This window comes from Dasypus novemcinctus, chromosome 13, assembly GCF_030445035.2.
Source record: "Dasypus novemcinctus isolate mDasNov1 chromosome 13, mDasNov1.1.hap2, whole genome shotgun sequence".
In the NCBI taxonomy this organism is placed as follows: Eukaryota; Metazoa; Chordata; class Mammalia; order Cingulata; family Dasypodidae; genus Dasypus; species Dasypus novemcinctus.
In genome coordinates this window covers 89,565,875-89,586,153 of record NC_080685.1, presented here as the reverse complement: position 1 = coordinate 89,586,153, position 20,279 = coordinate 89,565,875, and the positions used below count along the sequence as shown (strand labels likewise).

The 20,279-nt window shown below is 53.7% G+C and overlaps 1 protein-coding gene and 1 non-coding gene across 44 annotated transcripts in view; both read left to right on the top strand.

The window, feature by feature from the left end:
• The window catches only part of PLEKHA6 (pleckstrin homology domain containing A6), a 144,031-nt gene extending 125,461 nt beyond the window's left edge, over nucleotides 1-18,570 (top strand). For 19 of the 43 annotated variants that reach the window (XM_058275013.2, XM_058275012.2, XM_071207665.1 and 16 more), the window contains 11 exons: nucleotides 280-391; nucleotides 983-1,122; nucleotides 2,103-2,252; nucleotides 3,454-3,583; nucleotides 3,759-3,865; nucleotides 4,752-4,928; nucleotides 5,894-6,061; nucleotides 6,138-6,271; nucleotides 6,758-6,903; nucleotides 13,926-14,059; nucleotides 14,722-18,570. In XM_058275013.2, the coding sequence (XP_058130996.1) occupies nucleotides 280-391; nucleotides 983-1,122; nucleotides 2,103-2,252; nucleotides 3,454-3,583; nucleotides 3,759-3,865; nucleotides 4,752-4,928; nucleotides 5,894-6,061; nucleotides 6,138-6,271; nucleotides 6,758-6,903; nucleotides 13,926-14,053 (1,392 nt within the window). In that variant the 3' untranslated portion in view covers nucleotides 14,054-14,059; nucleotides 14,722-18,570. The remainder of the gene's footprint in view (nucleotides 1-279; nucleotides 392-982; nucleotides 1,123-2,102; nucleotides 2,253-3,453; nucleotides 3,584-3,758; nucleotides 3,866-4,751; nucleotides 4,929-5,893; nucleotides 6,062-6,137; nucleotides 6,272-6,757; nucleotides 6,904-13,925; nucleotides 14,060-14,721) is intronic. The other 24 variants (XM_058275019.2, XM_071207667.1, XM_071207668.1 and 21 more) reach the window with 3 other exon arrangements.
• TRNAG-CCC (transfer RNA glycine (anticodon CCC)) lies at nucleotides 4,437-4,508 on the top strand. Its single transcript has one exon. It is a non-coding gene; the product is annotated as a tRNA-Gly (tRNA).
• Nucleotides 18,571-20,279: the final 1,709 nt, after the last annotated feature.

Sequence of the window (20,279 nt, the reverse complement as noted above, 5' to 3'; positions counted from 1 at the left end):
TCACTCTTCCCTGGGGAAGCTCAGAAGGGCCGTTTCTCACTCTATCTTGGTCCTAAGGCTACGTTTTTATCTCAAGGGGCTCTTTACTATATATAATACACAGTCCTCTCCTCTCTGGCAGTTCCAGATGCTGTTTTTGTAGATGTTGAAGGAGCAGAGGCTGTCCACGAGGAAGGTGGCGCCTCCTGCCGTCCCAAAGGGGTATGGGCCTGATGGAGGCGAGCAGACGGGGACCCTTGGGGCATCTGCTTCCTTTGACTCTCTCTGTGGTTGTTTCAGAATGAGGTGCTCAACCGGCAAATCCAAAAGGAGATTTGGAGGATCCAGGATGTGATGGAGGGGCTGAGGAAGAATAACCCATCCCGGGGCACAGACACGGCCAAGCACCGAGGTGGGTGCCTCCTCCGCCAGCCTCCTGGGCTTCCTAGCCTCACCAGAAACATTTGGGTCTCTGTGGCCTCCATTCCACACTTGCCAACTCACCCCTCTCCAGGCCTTACACCTGGGCTCGGAGCCAGCCAGGACCTTCTCGGGGCTCCAGAATCTTCCCTGGGCCTCAGGATGGCAGGTCGGGCTCCTTTTTCCCTCCTAGGTATAGCTCAGTCTCCATTGACCTTGATCCTCTGCCCCGCCTCCCTGGAAAAGGCCAGAGAGCACCTGGGCCTCCCCAGCCCCCAAGCACAGGGGCCATCGCTGATCTGTGAGCATGGCCTTGCTGTCTTCCTCAAGCGCTGGGACCTCAGCCTGACTCTTAACATCCAGGCGGCAGCAGAGTCATTTCTGTCTACCACCTTTCCCTGCCCACACGCCTCTCCATGGCTGCCTGTGACCCCTGCACCCGAGGGGACCCAAGATGCTAAACCTGCCCTCCCGCCCCACTGGTTCTGGCTCTTCCCCTGCCACCTCCACCTGCAGGCCCAGCCACACCCCAGGTCACACCCCACCCCCACCCCTCCTCTCTCACCCCTTCTGTTTCCCCCAGGAGGACTTGGTCCCTCGGCCACCTACAGCTCCAACAGCCCCGCCAGCCCTCTCAGCTCCGCCAGCCTCACCAGCCCCCTGAGCCCCTTTTCACTGGTGTCTGGCTCTCAGGGGTCACCCACTAAGCCTGGCTCCAATGAGGTAAGCTGAGAAAAGGAGTAGAAGGTAGGTGGGGGGAGGCGGGAACCAGATCCTCATTTGCCTACAATTATACAAATCTGGTGTCCGTCACTACCCCAGAGGTGCCTGGTCCAGGGGCTTCAGCTTTCTAACTAAGGCAGTCATTCTCACAGCCAGTTTTGTGTCCTTCCCTCCAGATTTCCCCTGTGCCTGTCATCTACATCTGTCTTCTTTAGCTCCCTCTCAGGGAAGTGTCTTCCTGAGGACCAGGATGGCTATGAAGATACCAAGCACTTCATAGGAATTTAAATCCAGTCTTGTACTGGGGACAAGAGGGTTGCATGTCAGTGGGGGAAGCAGTTTCCTAGCCAATCAGCAAGTGTTTATTGAGCATCTACTGTGGGCAAGAAATGGTATGAGGCCCTCTCAGAAAGGTTTGCATGCATGCCACGAGGCCCCTCACTTGAAGAGCCCAGAATCCAGTGGAGTCAAGGCCAATTCATGGTAAACAGCTGGCCCTCGGAGCATGACAGTGCATGTCTCAGGACTGAGCCACCTGATTCCGGTGGTAAATGCCCTGATTTCCAAAGAGGGGTGGGGGAGGAGATCACTGGCCAGGAAAGGAGGGGGGACTTAAACTCGGCCATCAGGAATTTGGTAGGTAGAGGAACAAGGAAAAATTGGAGCGATTTGGGGGAAAAAGGGACAGGGTGGGAATGTGCCCATGTGATGATGAGGCCACGAAGAGGGAGCTTCGGAGGAATCTGTGTTTGGGGGCAGTGGGGAGGGGTGGACGGTGAGGACGCAGTGGAGGAGGGCCTTGGAGACCAGCAGAGAGGGAGCTCTGGGGTCTCCATCCAGGCCAGGGGTGGGAGTCGAGTGGTGCCAGGGGCCTGCCAGGCCTGCAGCCGTGCCGCCTGCCTCCTGCTAACACTCTTCTCTCCTGCTCTCACAGTGGCTGCTCTTGCTCCTCCTAACGCTCTGGCTCCTCTCTGCCTCAGGAACCCGGCCCGCCTCGGCCTCCCCTCCCCAAAGCCTACGTACCCCTGGAGTCTCCTCCCACCGTCCCTCCACTCCCTAGCGAGAGCCGCTTCTGGCCATACCCCAGGTCCCCTTCCTGGCACCGCAGTGGCGAGACAGCCAGGGGTCAGGTACCCAGCACACCCTCGGGTCCCGGAGGGCGGGGGCAGGGAAACGGACAAAGGCCAGACGAGGGCAAGGCAGGGCAGTGGACAGAGGAGCCCTTTTCCCCATTCCGATAACTGTCCCACAGCTCACTGTCTGTGGGCCCTCTGCCGGCTGGACTCCAGGATCAGGGAGGGGAGGGATGGCTGAGACCGTCTCACGGACCCTCCGTCCCCTGTTGGGAAGGAACTGCTGCCCTGTCCCACCCCTAGGCTCATGGCTGCGGGTGGTGGTGATATGTCCCCCCACGCCCCACACCACCAGCATGACCAGTCACTGGAGATGGGGTGACCTCCCCAGGTACCATCCAATCCTTTGCTATGTCCCGCCCCCCTCGGGCCCCCATCCTCCCATCTTGCTCTCTGTCTGCCTTGCTCTGCCTCCTCCTTGGGTCTGATGAGCTCCTGCTTAGAGGATTCAGGCCCCTTCTCTTGCCTGGATCCCTAGCCAAGATCCAGAAAAGATGTGCAGTTAGGCTTGGAAGAGGTTGTGTGGTGAGTAGAAGGCGTCCTGTGCCTAAGGTTGAAAGACCCTGGTCCTCATCTGGGTTCAGCTGCTGATCATATGCACAAGCCTTGTGAGTGGGCAGAGCAGGTTGCAGCACGTCTATTTCACAGATGGCTGAAGGCGCCGGGGCTTACCCATGCTCTCCAGCTGGGCTGGAGCTGAACTTTCTAGCCTGGCCTTCTTTGTATTGTATTCTCCCTGAGACTTAGATTCCTCAGCTGTGCAGGGGGAGACGGTGGTTCACAGGACGTCTGAGGGCCCTTCTAGTCCCTGATTCTGTGAGCACACAGGCTGAGTGCCCTCGCCCTCACCCTGCAGATCCTGGGACAAAAGCCCACTGCGCTCTGTTTGCTCAAGTCTTGAATGGGATCCTAACAGAATCTTCAGAGACCCTCGGCCTTGGAGCCTCCTGCCCCAGCCATTCATCAGCTGGACGCAGTGAACCAGTCAGGTCGACCTCTCTGATGGCCGGCTTCGAGGCGGCATGGGTTGGAGGTGCCAGTGCCTCCCTGCCCACTTCCCAGCCGGCACACAGATGTGCCCTCTGCCCTGTGTCTTCAAGGGCTTGAGCTCTAATCACTGCAAAACAGAGTCCTCACCAGGGGCCAAAGGCCTGGCAGCCCCTCGAGCATCAGCCGTCTTCTCGTCCTCTCTTCCCAGCCCAAGGCAAGCTACGAGCAAAGCAAGAAAGACCCCCACCAGACGTCAGCCCTGGACACCCCCCGAGACATCAGCCTCGTGCCCACCAGGCAAGAGGTGGAGGCGGAGAAGCAGGCAGCTCTAAACAAAGGTACTTCCTGTCCCATCCTCCCCGAAGGATGGGGACAGGAGCCCAAGAGAGTTTCACCACTCTGGGCCTTTGATCTCCACCGCTGGTGGGACCAGGCCTCTCTGTGGGCAGCAGGCTCCTCTGTGCCCGCCTTCCTGCTCTCCTGAGGTCCCCTGTCTGCTCTGTCCCCCTGCAGTTGGCATTGTGCCCCCTCGGACAAAGTCACCCACCGATGAAGAGATGGCGCCGTCCCTGGTGGTGAGGAGGAGTGCCGCCGGGCTCGCCAACGGCCTGTCCTCCCGGGTGCGTACCGACCGCAGGCTCGGCGCTCAGCCGGGAGCCCCGGGCCTGGGCGTGTGTGCCCCTCTGTCTCTGCTGCTCAAGGAAACCAGCGCCAGGGAGGAAGGTAGAACGCGGGAGGAGGGCCGACAGCGGCTCCAGAGGAGGGTTCCCTTTCAGGGAGCCGAGGTGGGGGACAAGGAAGACTCGCCTAGGAAAGATGTCTGAGCTAGCCAGCCGCCTCGACAAAGCCCGCACCCCGAGTTGGCTTCAACAGCAAGCGGCTGTGGCCTCACGGATTCAAGGTGTCAGCAGGCCACGTGGGCCCCCAGGAGTCTGTGGCGTTCTGGGGCTGGCCCGCCGCAGTCCGCGGGGTTCTTTGGCTCGCGTCTCTGCCTCCTGTCACGGGGCAGTGTTCTCTCCCGGTGCCAGCTCTTCTGGTTTCTGCTGACTTCGGGCTTCTTCCTGTGGCCTTCCCTGACCGTCCAGCCCTCCTCAGCTCACAAAGGGCTCCAGGGGTACAGATTAAGACCCGCCCCGGTTCAGGTGGGCTTTGCCCGAACTGAAAACAGCGTCTTCAAAAGATGCCCAGGGAGCAGGTGTAGCTCAGTGGCAGAGCACCTGCTTCCCATGTAGGAGGTCCTGGGTTCAATCCCCGGTACCTCCTAAAAAAAAAAAGGTCCTACTTTTAAGTAGGTTCACATCCATAGGGATAGAGGATTAAGATCAGGTGTATAAGCCAATCTACCACAAAAGATAAAGGGATATCTAAGAAATTATCAGAGTCAAATGTGCTGACCCAGGCAGGCTTCCCCTGGGAGAGGGATTTTAAGGGAGTGGGGTGAATGGAAAGGATTTTAAGGCTGAGTGGGGGTGAGGCACCTGTCAGATCCGCATTCTCCCACTGCAGCAAGAACGGCCCAAGAGCGCAGTGTTCCCAGGTGAGGGGAAGGTCAAGATGAGCGTGGAGGAGCAGATTGACCGCATGCGGCGGCACCAGAGCGGCTCCATGAAGGAGAAACGGAGGAGCCTGCAGCTCCCGGCCAGCCCCGCCCCGGACGCCAGCGCCCGCCCCACCTACAAAGTGGTAACGTCCTCCCAGCTGCCCGCAGGCCTGGGCCTGCCATCCGCCAGCGCTGCCCACTCCCGGGGTACCAGCACCGCGGCCCGGGGAGGTCAAGAGCAGGGGATTGGAGCACAGGGGAGGTGACTCTCCACTGAGCAAAAGAACTACTTCAACAGTGTTTCCTTTTTTTGTGTTTAAAGAAAATTAGCTCACACACCAAAAATGACTTGATTATTTTGGTTGAAACGAATTATTAAAAAATTCAGTTAATAGATCACAGTAAAAAAAAAAATCCACAACCCAGAAATAGCCACCACATGTAAGTGTTTCTAGAGCATCTTTATGTGCTCAGCATTGGTACCGAAGATGATCCCAATAGTCTCCATTGTATAGTGCAACACAAGTCACAAATCCCTGCCATATTCAACTCGTGTGATCTTTTGAACACCAGATTGGGAATTGTTATCCTTATTTTATAGATAGGCAGACAGAGTCAAGAGAAATTAAGTGACTGCTAGGCCACACAGCTGTTCAGAAGGCAGAGGTGGGAATAGCCCAAGGCACCTGCCTCATTTTTCTTTCCACTATATTTCAGAAAGACAGAAAAACTATAAACCGTAAGCCCTGCCTTCAAAAAGTTTACCTTTCTAGAAGTTGGGTTGCACTTCTTAAAATATGAAACAATTAGAGATCCATTTAAGTCAAAATGATTCAACTGCCCCCAACATATGACACCGAATGTAAATAGAGGGTGCAGGTATGGACAAGAGCTATTGAGGCGATTTTACCTGCAGGCCGTGGGGAAGCAGAAGAGAGGGGGGCCCAGCAGTCAGGGGAAGGGGGAGCAGTGGGGTGGCGGCCAGCTGGAGTGTGCTGGGGCCTGGGTGGTGAGCACTGCGGCAAGGTCAGCGTCACCCGCAGATACCGCAGCAGTGGAGGTGTTGCCGGCAGTGGGGACAGTGGGGACATGACCGTGCTGTCCCCAGGTGCGCCGTCACCGCAGCATCCACGAGGTGGACATCTCCAACCTGGAGGCGGCCCTGCGGGCAGAGGAGCCTGGCGGGCAGACCTACGAGACGCCGCGGGAGGAGATCGCCCGGCTGCGCAAAATGGAGCTGGAACCCCAGCACTACGATGTGGACATCCACAAGGAGGTGAGTGGGGCCCGGGAGGGGCAGGAGGCGGAGGCCCAGGCCCTGGGTGCAGGCGGTGACCCCAGCCCCCCCACAGCTCTCCACCCCAGACAAAGTGCACATCCCCGAACGGTACATTGACCTGGAGCCCGACGTGCCCCTGAGCCCCGAGGAGCTGAAGGAGAAGCAGAAGAAGGTGGAGAGGATCAAGACACTCATTGCCAAATCCAGGTAACAGGCCTGGGGGATGTCCTCTTCCTGGGCCCTCCCTGGCACCTTGGACACCTGGGCACTCGTGCCACTGACTCTCATGCTCCTGGCCCAGGTCCTTGCGCCCTGGGCCTGCCCAGGGGGCGCAAATGGAGGCAGCGGCTCAGGGCCCAGGCTGGGCCCAGGCGCCGGGCAGGGGCAGGAGTGCTGCCTCTGGGTGCTCATGCACTTAGCGAGACAAATGCTGGGTTGCCCTCTGGTGACCTCTTTCCCCCTTCGAGGTTACCCTGAACGGTCACTTGAACCTTTTAATTCATTTGGAAATGTTCAGGGTAAGGTCCCCTCGTGGGTTTTGCCAGGGTCCCTGGGGACAGCCTTGCTGGGAACCAGAGACTGCACATTCGCCAGCCCCTGGCCCTCCCCGCCAAGCTCAGTCTGCAGCTCCCTGCCCCCCAGGCCAAGCGGACCATCCTGTCCCTCTGTGTCTGTGTGTCTGTGCCTCCTCAGCATGCAGAACGTGGTGCCCGTCGGCGAGGGGGACGCTGTGGATGTGTCCCAGGACTCAGAGAGCCAGCTGCAGGAGCAGGAGAAGCGGATCGAGATCTCCTGCGCCCTGGCAACCGAGGCCTCACGCAGGGGCCGCATGCTGTCTGGTGAGAGGGGCTGGGCCTTGCTCCGCCAGGGAGGCCCCAGGGAGGCCGGCTGACCAGGTGTGGGTAGGAAGCCCGGCACTGCGAGGGCAGGGGCAGGGTGAGCGTTTATTGTGCACCAGGCCCTGTGCCAGGCCCAGGGGGATGCAGAGGAGCCAGGATTGCCAACCCCCTGGAGCTTAGAGCTGCAGGGAGGACGAGCCGGAGGCCTTGCAGAGGGCACGGGGCCGCTCAGCATGGGCAGGTCAGGGGAAGGCGCAGAGAGGAGAAGGGAAGGGATTACCAGGTGCAGAGGAAGGGCTAGGTTTTCCGGGGTGCCCTTTCACCCTCCGGCCTTGCTGCATGCAGGGAAGAATAAAAAGAGAAGGTGCTGCAGACAGCCTAGCTCAGTACAGGACAGTCACCACTTTGCCATGTACCCAGACCCATTTTTCTGCTAAGAAAAGATTAGTATGAGGGGCCGACTTCACATCGATACAAATGCTTGTAGGCCCCAGGTAGACCTTGACAGGACGAAGGCAATAGAACTAACTTCCACTCAGCCTGAGAGCTCATCTGGGACAGAAGACAGTGTAACTGGGCTTTTTGTTTATTCATTTCTTTTTATTGGGGTAACGTATATACACCATCGAAATCTTCCATTTCAACCACTTTCAAGACTGTGATTCCATGGTGGTAATTACATTCACAATGTCATGCCACCGTAGCCACCATCCATTACCAAAACTTTTCTATCATCCCAAACAGAAACTCTGCACCCATGAAGAAATAACTCCCTGTTCCTCACCCTGATGTGTAATCGAGCTTTGAGGAGTGGAAGATATTCTGTGTGGATGGGAGGGTTAAAGGTGGAGGAGAGACAGTGATTAAGCCCTGGAGGCGGGGAAGACAGGAGGTGGTTAGGATGGAGAGGCCAAGTGGGATCGAGGGCCATAGTCAAGAGGGACAGGCCTAAAGGGAGCCTTGATTTGGGATGGCTTTGGTAGAGGAGAGAGAGCGAGAGACAGGTGAGCAGGCAACAGGTTCAGCAACCTGGGCAAGAGTTGGGCAACAAGCAGGTAAGGATCGAGGCTAGATACACGTGGAAGGGATGGTGTTTCATTCTGGTGATGAGAGTTCAAATCCTGGCTCTCTGAGTCTCCATTATATCATATGCAAAATTTTAATAAAACTACCTGCCTCCAGTTCTGGTGGTGAGTGGGTTGGAAACCATCTGGGTTTAGCACTTCGCACAGTGCCTGGTGCTCCATAAGTGCTCAGTAGGTGGCTGCCAGCTGTAGGAGCAGTGACAGGCAAGTGGTGTTGCTAACGGCCAGAAGAGCAATACTGAAGTGGAAATAGAAACCATTTGTTATTTTTCTAATTACTGTAAACATAGATATTTTCAGAAACCAGAGGGCTCTAGACGACAAAGGGGATTTGGGTAAGCCTACTGGCAGGTAGGGTACCATGGGCAGTAGAATGGGGGGGCCCAGGAAAGGGCCTGGAGGTATTTCAGAGCACGGCTGTCAGCTGGGCTGGAGTTGAGGGGAAGAGAAGGCTTCAGAGAGCCCCATCCTGCGGCAAGCAGTTTGGCTGCGAGAAGGCGGCTGCTGAACCTCCCAGGAGGCTAGCTACAAAATGCACTCGAACTTCCCGAAGATCAAATTCCACATGCTCTGGGCAAAAGGCAACTTCCTGTTTCAAAGGGATAAAGCACGTAGCCCTGTGTTAAAAGTCTTTGCTCTGCCCCAGACCCAGCCCCTGGCTCTCTCTCCTACAGTTCCCCAGCCAAAGTTTCCATGAAAATAAAACCCACCCCTGCCTATCAGATTTCCCCCTCCCAGAACAGGGGCCGGCATTGCAGGGCCTGTGCGCTAAAAGCTCATGGTCGCCTGGTTTTGGCCAAAACCCCAACTATTTGAAAAATGCCCCTGCCTTCCCAGGCCCATGGCTGCGACCCTCAAGGCTGCAGCTATGCCAGACCCAGCAGTGCGGGTAGGTTCCTGGCTGGAACGCAAGGGTCAGGGGAGAGAGCGCTGGGTGCAGCATGACCAGGCTCGAGCGCACAGGTCCCAAGGGCGTGCACTGCAGGCACGGGAGACGGTGCCCTGTGCCCAGGCACGAGTGAGCGCATGGGTGTCGTGGTTGAGGCAGCAGGGTGTCATGTTTATAAACACACACAGTATGTGTGCCCTCAAGAATGTCGGATGTGGGAGGATGGGGCCTGCCTGAGTTTGTATGTGTGGCAAGAATGCCATGTGCAGACTTTGTACAGGGGACGTGGGTATTTGTGTGTCTTCAGGTGTGTGGCTAAGTATGAATTAGTAGTATATATGTGTGCATGTATATGTGCACAGAATATGGGTGTTGCGTGGAGACCGTTACTTAGGAATACAAGGGGCGTTAGGTAAGGTGTTGGAGCGTAGGTGTCTGTATGTAGCTGTGCAATGTATGGGTGGAAGTATAAGTCCATTTTTTATGAATGCTTGGCTTTTTGTGTAGTAGGGGAATCGAGAAAGCATTTGTGTCTAGGAGTGGACATATTGCCAAATTTGTGAACATATATCTGTGTATGGGCAAGTGCAGGATGGGGAGGAGAGTAGTCTCATGGGTGTGACCAATTTTTGGTGCATACAGGTGTGGCAGTACCTGGGACCACACATATTGAAATATTTTATCTGTCTAACACACAGCTGCTGCTTAAGGGAATTTTAATTATTTTGATGGATAGATTCCTAATATAGACTTAGTATTTCTCTACCTTGATGAGATTAGATTTAACATAAATTAGCTGTTTCTCACTCATTTAGTATCATATAAATATCATGATTTTGCTGGTCTCTGTTATAGGGATTCCTTTCGGTTGCTCTGATGGGTATAGGTTTATAGCTGCTCTAATTGTTCTCAAACTGTTCTACTTTTAAAGTTATTATGAGTACTTTTTTTGGTCTTTATTTTTTTAATATTAAATTTAAAAAATATGAGGTCCTTATATATCCCCCACCTCCCTCACCCAACCCCTCCCCCCATAGCAACAATCTCCTCCATCATCATGAGACATTCATTGCATTTGGTGAATACATCTCTGAGCACTGCTGCACATCATGGTCAATGGTCCACATCATAGCCCACACTCTCCCACGTTCCACCCAGTGGGCCATGGAAGGACATACAATGTCCGGTAGCTGTCCCTGCAGCATCACCCAGGACAACTCCAAGTCCCGAAAACGCCTCCACATCTCAGCTCTTCCTCCCATTCCCCACCCCCAGCAGCCACCATGGCCACTTTCTCCACACCAATGCCACATTTTCTTCGATTACTTATCATAATAGTTCATGAATAGAATATCAGTAAGTCCACTCTAATCCATATTCTATTCCTCCATCCTGTGGACCTTGGAATGGTTGTGTCCACTCCACATCTATATCAAGAGGCGGCTTAGATTCCACATGGATGCTGGATGCAATCCTCCTGCTTTCAGTTGTAGGCACTCTTGGCTCCATGGTGTGGTAGCTGACCTTCTTCAACTCCATGTTAGCTGAGTGGGGTAAGTCCAATAAACCAGAGTGTAGGAGCTGAAGTCTGTTGAGGCTTAGGGTCTGGCTATCATATGGTCAGTCCAGAGATTCAGATCCCCTGGGTATATATTAAACCCCAGCACCAACTACAGTTCTGGTAAAAGTAATAGGAGAGGCTTGTGAAAAAAGCTCACATCTGAGTCCAGCTCCATCACACAGAAACACAAACTCCAAAGAAGGGCCAACTGACATGGCACTGAACTCCATCTGCCATGTCCATAGAACCTGTGGGTCTCTGTAGCCCTCAGAAGAACCAATACCTGGAGTTGTATCTACTTTATCTGTCTCTGGGACTCTGCTGAGGTGTGCATAAGGGCAACCCCTCTGGTAACCTCCTGGCTCTTTTTGGAGACTCATAGCCATATAAACTCATTTGTACTTTCCATTTCCCCCTTGATCCAAGTCAAAAAGCATTTTTAACTCCTGGTATTATATGTAGACTGAGATATTCTGCTGGTCCTAGTTGACCCTTTTATTAAAGGTCATTTTCTAGTTACATCATCAGCTGGGCCTTGGTAGTAATCCCTTGGCGCCAGGGAGGCTCATCCCCGGGAGTCATGTCCCACGCTGGGGGGAAGGCAATGCATTTATATGCTGAGTTTGGCTTCAAGACTGACCACATTTGAGCAACACAGAGGCTCTCAGAAGGTAACTCTTAGGCACCCTGCAGCTCTAGGCCATGTTCTTATTTCAGGTGCACAGGCTCACAAGCAGTCATTAGTATCAAGGGCTCATTGTTGGATCTTCATTCTTTTTTGGTCTTTGCCGTTGCACTTGGGGGATTGTTGCTGTTCCTTTAGAGACTGTGATAGAGCTCCCCTGGCTAGGAACTCAGCACTCCATCAGTTGTTGTTTTTAATTGTATCCACTATGAAAATATCCAAACATTTTTATGTACCCTGGATATATGCCCTGGAGAACTCCCTGCCAACCATGTGTCCCCTGTCAATAACATCCCACACCAGTATTCCTCCACTGCCATTGTCGAACCTCTCTGTGATCCAAAACTTCCTGAAAAATGAAGCTCAATATATTGCCAGGTTCCATTAATAGTAAAATGGAATATAGCAATGAGTTTAAAGGTTAGATATAGAATACATATTAACTTGGAAAAATTACAGTAAAAATAAATTGGGGTATCAAAAAATTTTAAAATGCAAAAGCTTTGTTTTTGATGTTTTGCCTTTCATCACTGCGATAAGTGTTGCCCTGTATGCAAACTGGCAAGACAACTACTTTCGTCTTTTCCTCAGTGTCTACGTCCTATCTTTTTCTTTTCTTTTTTCTAATTATTAAGCTTATCTTCACAAGAGTTTTAGATCACAGTTATTTATATATGCAATATACAGTACTCCCACATATCCAACATAAAACCTTTTCCCTTCCACAGCAATAATCTTTTTACATATTCATACTATATTTACTGAAACTGATGTACAGATATTGAGAGAATAGCTTTCAAACAAGGTAACATTTGTGTTTACATTGTGGTTTATATTTTAGACTATACAATTTTCTAAATTTTTAGTTATCTTATGTTTTACATTATGATTTACATTTTAGCCTATCAGCCCCTATATATTTTTGGTGTAATTTTACATGTCTTATATCCATCCTTGCATACTCTTGTGTAACACTTCTATTGCCCACACAGTTACATTGGTTCCATCTATTCAATACCTCTTTCCCCCTCCCCTTAGGGCCCACAGTGACAGTCAGTCTTCATTGCTTGAAGGGCCATGTTCAGAGATACTTGCAACAGTGTTGAGGGTTTGACATGCTCAACTGCCCTAATGCACTGGGAACCACCATTTCTCTTGAGAGATACAGTTCCCTCTATTTGAGGGCATCTGTCCTCCCAGGATGTGGGTATACCTTCACTCTCTTTATATGGTTCTCTATCCAATGATACAACCCACTATAGCAAAATGAGCACTCACATATTCCCTAGGAGCCTGTCCTGCGTCAGATTATTATGAGTACTTTTTACTAAGTATTTTTTCTATTCAGCTGTGCCTTCTCATCGATATCAGTGGACCTCCCATTTCCTCTCTGTCTTCTGATTTCCCTATTTCCAATTTCCTGTGGGCTAGAAACCCCGCAAGTCAATACCTGGTGAAGTTCTGTGTAAATGAGAGTCACCGAACTCCAAGGGGCTCTCCCAGGAGTAAATCATAAGAGCGTCACTGCGGGCATGTGGTACCATGGTGCCAATGAGACATTCCTTGCTCAGTTTTGGTTTTGTGACTGTGTTGTAAGGTGGCGTTGCCAGATAACTGACCACTGAGTCAGTGGCTTGGATGTGCATACGGATGAGAGTTTTGAACGTGCTTGTGAGTCTCTTTGTATGTGATGATACAAGTGTGTTAGGTCATGTGGAAGACCCCAGGTTTGGAAGTGCACAAACACACACACACATCTGAGTTGTGTGCAATGTGAGTAAAACTGTGAAAATGCACACTATGTTGTGTGCAGACAGACACAGCCTCATGGTCACGCAAGAGCCACGTGTGTTACCTGCCTGCGTGGGTGTGCATACCCATTCAGTGGCCCTTTCTCTGGCACAGAAGGCAGGGAGGGTGAGGAGGCCTGGGGGGCGCGACTGGGGGGCCAGGAACTGGCAAGTGCAATGCTGAGATTCGGCCCTTGGAGGATATGCAGAGCGACCCTGGCTGAGGTGTGGTTCTTCCCAGGGTTCTCTGTGAGAGGGGGGTCTCTCTGCCACCCTCCTCGCTGAGGATGCACGAGGGTCTGGAGAGTGCCTGGAACTGTCCGTAGTAACACGATCCCCTCCTCATTGTCCTTCCGCCCTGCCGCTCTCCACATGGAATAATAATGATGATACAGTAAAATCTCATTGATTCAAATATCCCCACCTTACGGCTTGTAATGACTGTTTGCGGGTTGATGAAAAGAGAGTCTCAGATTGATAGTGGGGCCTTGTTCGTGAGCCCTAAGCGAGCAGAACTTCTTTACGCCAACCAGAAGCCTCCATTTGCACGGAATTGATCACCATGGTGGCTGCTTCGCTGCTTTCTCTTCATTAAGTGGGGGCCTGATGATTTGGATGAGTGTGATTTTACTGCACTATTAATCGTTATCATTCGCAATATCACCGTGTAAACAGTGCCATTCCCTCATTCTGTCTTCTCAGTAGTTGAGAAGTGCGGGCATCTCCCCATGTTATAGGTGGGAGGGGAAGCCCCCAGCCGCACTGGTTCTTCGAGGAGCCTGGATTGGGGCAGGTCTCCTCTGGGACCCCACGCTCTCCTCCCTGGCGCCCTGGGAATGAGGGCAGCTCTGCCTCAGCTTGAGCAAGCGCCCGAGCTCAGCTCCCCTCTCTGCTTGCCTCCCTGCCTGGCTCCCACCCCTGAAGAGGGGCCGCGCTTGCTCCGGGTGCCCGGCCTCCTCACCCCTCCCACCCCACCGCCCCTGTTCACGCCCCTGTTCATTTCTGTTTCCAGTGCAATGCGCCACCCCAAGCCCTCCCACCTCCCCCGCTTCCCCGACTCCACCAGCCAACCCCCTCTCGTCTGAATCCCCGTCTGAATCCCCGCGGGGCGCCGACAGCAGCCATGCCATGCGGGTCTGAGCTGACGTAAGCACTTTTCTTACTGTGTTTCATCCACCCTAGGCAGCAGGGCCCCCTCATGCCCTTCGAGCCATCTCTGTCCCCTCATCCTGGCACGGCTTCTCCCCTCACGCCCACGAGCCCCTGTGCTGCTCTGTCCCCACCCATCCAGCTGCTTGAGCCCGCCAGCATCGCAGCGCTGGGCGGGGCCGCCTGGCGGCCGCTTCTTAAACATTGACATTGCAACGCCCGGGCTTTGCTTCTCCAGAAGCAAAGGAAGCAGGGAATTAGAGAAGCAGAGACCTCACCTGTCCATGTCAGAAAGGGGACGTCCTCCTATTGAGGTCCTTGGCAATCCTGCCCCAGAAGCCTCCAGAAAGTTCCAGAAGCAGTCACTCCACTGCCAGATTTTACTGGAAATTAAAAACAGAACCCAAAAACAGCAGTGGGCAACTCTAGCCAAAGGCTGTGTAGTCTTCCCTGAGCTCTAGCACACAGTGGCTCAGTATCAGGCAAGTAGCAAAGAACATTGACTTCTCTTCCTCTGTTCCCCCTTTTTGGGGTTGGGGCAGTGGAGTGGGTTTCTGCCAGGCAGTTGTCAGGCTAGGTGTGTGCTCTCCTGGGGAGGCTGGCTGGAACCATGGCTGTGGTGTGCAACACCCTCTCACCCCCATTTCTCTTCTCTTTAGTGCAAGCCCTGGCTGAGGCCAACGCTATGAAGCTCCACAGAGCTACGTTCTGAACTCCTCCTCTGCCCGCCCCGGCCCCCGCCCCGCCCTCCCGTGGGAATGCCGCACGGAGCCGCGCTGGGGGCCGGGGATTGCTACTGAGAGGGCTGCGGATCCTGTGTGGGCCTCACACCCACCGGCGTCTGATCCCGAAGCCCTCACCCCTGGTACGGTGGTCCTAGGCAGGGCCTGAGATGACGGTGGCCCACCACAGCCTGGGCGCCCACGCCTGCCCCTGGCTGGGGCTGTGATGGCCCTGCTGGAACATTCCCTGGTAGGGGACATGTCATCAGGCCCTGGGCCATCTTACATTAGGCTCAGAGGTGAAGAGGAGATGGGCCCTCTGCCCCTTTAACCCCTTTGACACTGAGGACAGCACCTGCCAGCTGCCCCTTCCCCCCCCCCCCTCTATTCTACTGCCCCAGATGTAGCAGGGCCTGGACACATCTGTGCTTCTGGGTGCTCCTTTGAGCTCCAACGGAGACTGACCACCCTGCTTGAGCCAAAGACAAGATGATGAGAAACGGGGAGAGGCTCCTTGGCTCCGTGAGGGAACAGTGCTGGCTGTAGAGAGAGAACAGCAGGTCTGTGCAGAGTCTGAGGACAGGTTGAGAAGGGGCAGCAGAGAGAGAGGAGAGCCCCTCCTGGAAGTGGGAGCAATGGGGAAGCAGCAGGACACATTTGCAAGTGTAAAGGAGGAGGAAGGAGATGGAAAGGAGGTGGGGATCGGTTTCCCCAGGGCGGAGCCTTCGGTCAGTGCCAAGCAGAGTGCCGGGCTGTTCCCTCTGGCCTCTCCCCACACCTCCCAGGGCAGCGGGATGGGGCTGGGGCTGCCAGCTCCCTGGCCCTAGGAGGACCCTCCAGGGGAGAACGTGGTGGCTTCCTGCTGGGGTGCTTGGTGTGGGGTTTGGGGCGTGGGGTGAAGGGGAGTCGGGTAGCACAGCCTGGGCTCTTCCTAGGCTGGGGACCCTCCTGGGGGCGGGGCAGTGAGCAGGCCCTGTCATACGTGGGGCGTGGTCAGCCTCGGGGCCTTCCCTCACCAGCCTCTTGGCTGTGGGTCAGCTGAGCCAGCTGAGCGTGCCCCCTGGGGGACAGGGCAGGAGGCCTTAGCTGCAAGGCCAGGTCCCGGGACCCTACCCCTCATCCCTGGCATTCCAGACGAGGACCAGTGGAGGCTCTACTGAGGCACTCCCTTCCAGCGTGGCTCCCTCACAAGCAGCCTACTCAGGGAAGCCAATGTGGGAGAGATGGAGAGAAGCAAAGGCCATTCTTCCGCTCCACCCACCTTGAGATGAATGTAGCCAGAAAGGAGGGCGGAGAGGGAAGCTGAAGGCACCTGGGCTTTCTCTTGGCCAGAGTTGCTGCCCAGCCCCTTCAGCTGGCCTGCCAGTCACCCCAGGACCAACACTATCTTCCACCAATTCCTCTCCACCTTCACGGCTGGGGCAGTTACTGGTTCATATGCAAGTAAAGAGAACATTCATTCAACAAATATTTATTGAGCACCTTCTATGTACCAGGCACTGTTCTAGGTGCTTAGGGTATTCTCATGCTTCTGAGGGATTGCAGACGAGGGGATTCCACCTGTCTCCACTTCTAGCAGGTTTTTTGAAGCTGGCTAGATATAAATGTAGGTGGCTACATTTCCCATCTTCAGCATAGCTGAAGCACCCCAAATCCGTCCCTTCTCCCCTAAGACTGGCAAGTGGGACTGGCTCCCAAGGAATCCCCTCCCCCTCCTTCACCAACCTGTCTCCATCCACATGAAACAGATTTGCAGGGCCTGCCATGGCTTCCCCTATCTTTGTCGGTCTCTTTTTTTTCCTTCATTTTTTTTTTATTTTAGTGATATTTTTAGAAATACATGTAAAATACCAAGAAACCATGTCTGCATCTCGGCCACCTCTCTCTCACCTGTTTTATCCCATAAAGCTGGCTCTTTATGTTGCTTGACATGCCTTAATATATGTTTTATGGAGATTACATCTGTTCTATATGTGTGTGTGTATAACATATATATTTATTTGTGTGGATGTCTGACCTTTCCCTAGAGCTCCTGCCCAAGCCCGTTTTCTCTCCCTTATTTTCACATGATTTCCTAGCATGTCAAGGCCACACTCCTTTGCCTTTTGATCCAAAGAGGGGCAAGAGGAAAGACTTATTTTATGACAGATCTATTTTATGCTTTTGTTAAAAGCAGATCTCTTTTCAAAATGTGCAATGCCTGAATGGACTTAGCAAAGGAGGTGAGAAGACTGAGGTGAGCCTCTAGGTCCACCCCGCACCAGCCCCTTCCCGACTCCCAGGGCTGGGCCTTAGCGCTCACGTGGAGAGAACCTTCTGGGGCAGGACGGTCTCCAGGTAGTCCTAAGGATTGGACGACACTGTCAACTCCCGATGACCTTCCGAGGGTTATCTGATGTGAAACCTCTTAAAGGAAATGTTTACTCCGGGGCCGGCTATGTACACAAAAGTACCCCCTGCAAGCACCCTCACCCCCAGATGTACTCGCAGACCACCCCCTCTCATCACCCTGCTGGAAAAGGCCAACCCCGGAAGGGCAGCCTGTGCTAAACAGCACCAAGAATGTCAGGCTACTCCTGATGGACCCAAAGCCACAGGAAAGGGTCTGGAATCGCCTGGGCCATCACTGTTCCTTTAGCACAGACCCCTGCGAGTTCCTTGGACTTCTCACATTCCTTTCCACTTGACTCTTTGGTCTGGGTCACGTCCGTGGCATCCGTCTCTCTCTGACCTTTCTCCCTGGGGACTGTTCTTAAGGGGATGATACCTCGGTCTGGCATCCAGACTGCAAAACTGGCCTCCGGGCGGAGGAGGGTCCCACAGACAACGTGACATCTCAACCTTGCCCAGGAAACCCCTGAGACTTTTTTCCTCTGGCAAGCGACCACTGGAGCACTGAAATAAACTAGCTCAGCTTTCCACACTGCTTATCGACTGTTGAAGTCGGCAAGGGGCTCATGCCTTGCAAGGATTTGGGCAGACTGGAGTCCTTGTCCAGATCTGGGAGCGAGGTTTTGGGGCTGGGTGGCCTAGCACGGAGCTCCCGACTGGCGTTCAAGCCTGACGTTCCCGCACCCTGTTTCCAGCCTCGAGCATCTTGTTATGAATGAACAGGGCCAGGTGGAGACCCAGAGCTAAGTAACCCACTGGGGAGAGCCCTGGTTACTAACCTAGGGCCTTCTCAGTTAGCACATTACCTCCCTGATCAATAACCAAGAGGCTGCAATCAAATACTGCTAATGTCACTTTAAAGATTTTCTGAGGTCGCAAGCCGTGCGCACTTGCTCTCCCGTCTTTGCAAGAGGCATGCTCTTGGGGCGAGCTGACTGTTGCGAGATGGAATCAGTTCCTTTCCCCTTTAGGCACCCTCCACCTGGCAGCTCTTAAAACTAAGGAAAATATTAATTATATATACATATATCTATTTATGCACATATCGGGGCCAATTTGATTTGCTAGTATTAGACAATAAACCGTACAAGGAAATCTATGATCTCAGTGTCTTTATTTAGTAATAAAGTGACCTTAGAAGAAGAATTAAGATTAGATAAACAGAGGGCATCTCTGTCAGGGGACCAAACAACTGTAGCATCCCCTTAGCATCTTTCTAGCCACCCCCGCCCCTCAGGGAGGGGGCGCATCCTGAATGAAATGGGTGAGTTTGCTTCCTCCTTTAGTAGCCTTCTTTTTAGATAAAGGTACCGAAAAACCCCAATGAGCTCTGCATTTGTATCTTGCAAGTTTGTAAAAACCCAATGCAGGAAATAAAAAGAATGGTTTGTATAAGCGGTGTGCGTCTCCCACTCGGCGTCCGCGTCTCCCTGCGGCTGGTCTCGGGGTCCGTGACGGTTTACAAGCTTGGCAGGAAAAGAGAGAGGAGGGTCTGAAGGGCTGGGCCTGATTTGTCAGAAAGACCAAAGCTGCTGCAAAGCAGCTCCTACCACCCCCACCCGCCCCCACCACCACCATCACGCCTCGGGCTGCACACCTCTGCGTCTCTCCCAGGCAGACATCAGAGCTGGGAGGAGCACGGCCTCCTCCTGAGTAGGGGTTGATGACACTCTACCAGCACCAGGGCCATCTCTCAGCCCAGGCCCTACAGTAGCCTTAGGTGATCCCGGCGAGAACTTGGTCCCAAGGTCCTGCAGGATGGAAGCATCATGTTTTGGGCCCTGGTACCTTCCCTTTAGTTTGTCTCTGAGACTGAGGGTAAAATGGCAGAAAAAAATTCCCAGCCTTTCTAGATCACCACTCAGTGCCCTGTATTGGAGGCAAAGAAGGCGTGTGATCGGGGTGGTGCCAGAAATGCTGCCCAAATTCTCCTCATCCAGCTTAACCCTTTGAGTTTATTTCTCTTGGCAGGTATTCAGTAATCAGTGGGTATCAGTTTTTTGTTATTTTAAAAAAAATTTTGGGGAAACGGACTTGGCCCAGTGGTTAGGGCGGTTCAAACCCCGGGCCTCCTTGACCTGTGTGGAGCTGGCCTATGTGCAGTGCTGATGCACGCAAGGAGTGCCCTGCCATGCAGGGTGTCCCCCGCGTAGGGGAGCCCCACGCGCAAGGAGTGCGCCTGGAAGGAGAGCCGCCCAGCAGGAAAGAAGGTGCAGCCTGCCCAGGAATGGCGCCGCCCACACTTCCCGTGCCGCTGATGACAACAGAAGCGGACAAAGAAACAAGACGCAGCAAATAGACACAGAGAACAGACAACCGGGGGAGGGGGGAATTAAATAAAATAAATCTAAAAAAAAAAATTTTTGTTTTGGTATCAGTTTTGACACTCAAGGTGAAGGACTTTTCCAGAGCTCAATGTAAGTTCTGTAATTTCTGTGGGATAGGGAATAGGAGAAAAAAATGGGTCCAGAATAGTGTGGGGTCTCAGCTAGGCTTTTGTAGGAAGAGAAGGGAACTGAGGACTGGGAAGGCACGGCCTCCGATTCCTCCTTTTGCCTTGGTCTGGTTCCAACGGCTGAGTTTGGGTTCTCGGTACCTGACCTCAACCCCAAAGGTCTTGGCAGCGCGTGCGTTCAGTTTTACAAATAAAGTGACTATATAAACTTATTTTGGGTTTCGTAATATCCCGGGAGAGCTTTAAAGCCTGATGGGCTTTACCGTGGGGCCTAGACACAAGCTCAAGACAGAGACCTTTGGGGTCGGGGGCAGCGTGTTGGAGAACGTGTCACTTTTGGGCCCTCAGCAGCCGGCATCCTGGCCGGAGGCAGTCACAGGGCTTGGGAGGGAAGTGGCACGTGAGACCGCAGAGCACCACTGGGCGCCACTGTGTCCAGAGCCAGCCCTACCTCTCGCCCGGATCGACCCTCTGATCCGCCCAGGCTGCGTTTGGAAAAGGCGGCCCTAATCAGGGAACGCAAACGAGAGAGCACCTAAGAACGCCCTCTGTGCAGTGGTGTTCGGTCGTTACTCGATTCTTCAGGAGAGGGGTGCCGCGGTCACGCAGGCAGCCGCGCTTCAGACCCTCTCCTGCCCGGGAACCAGGG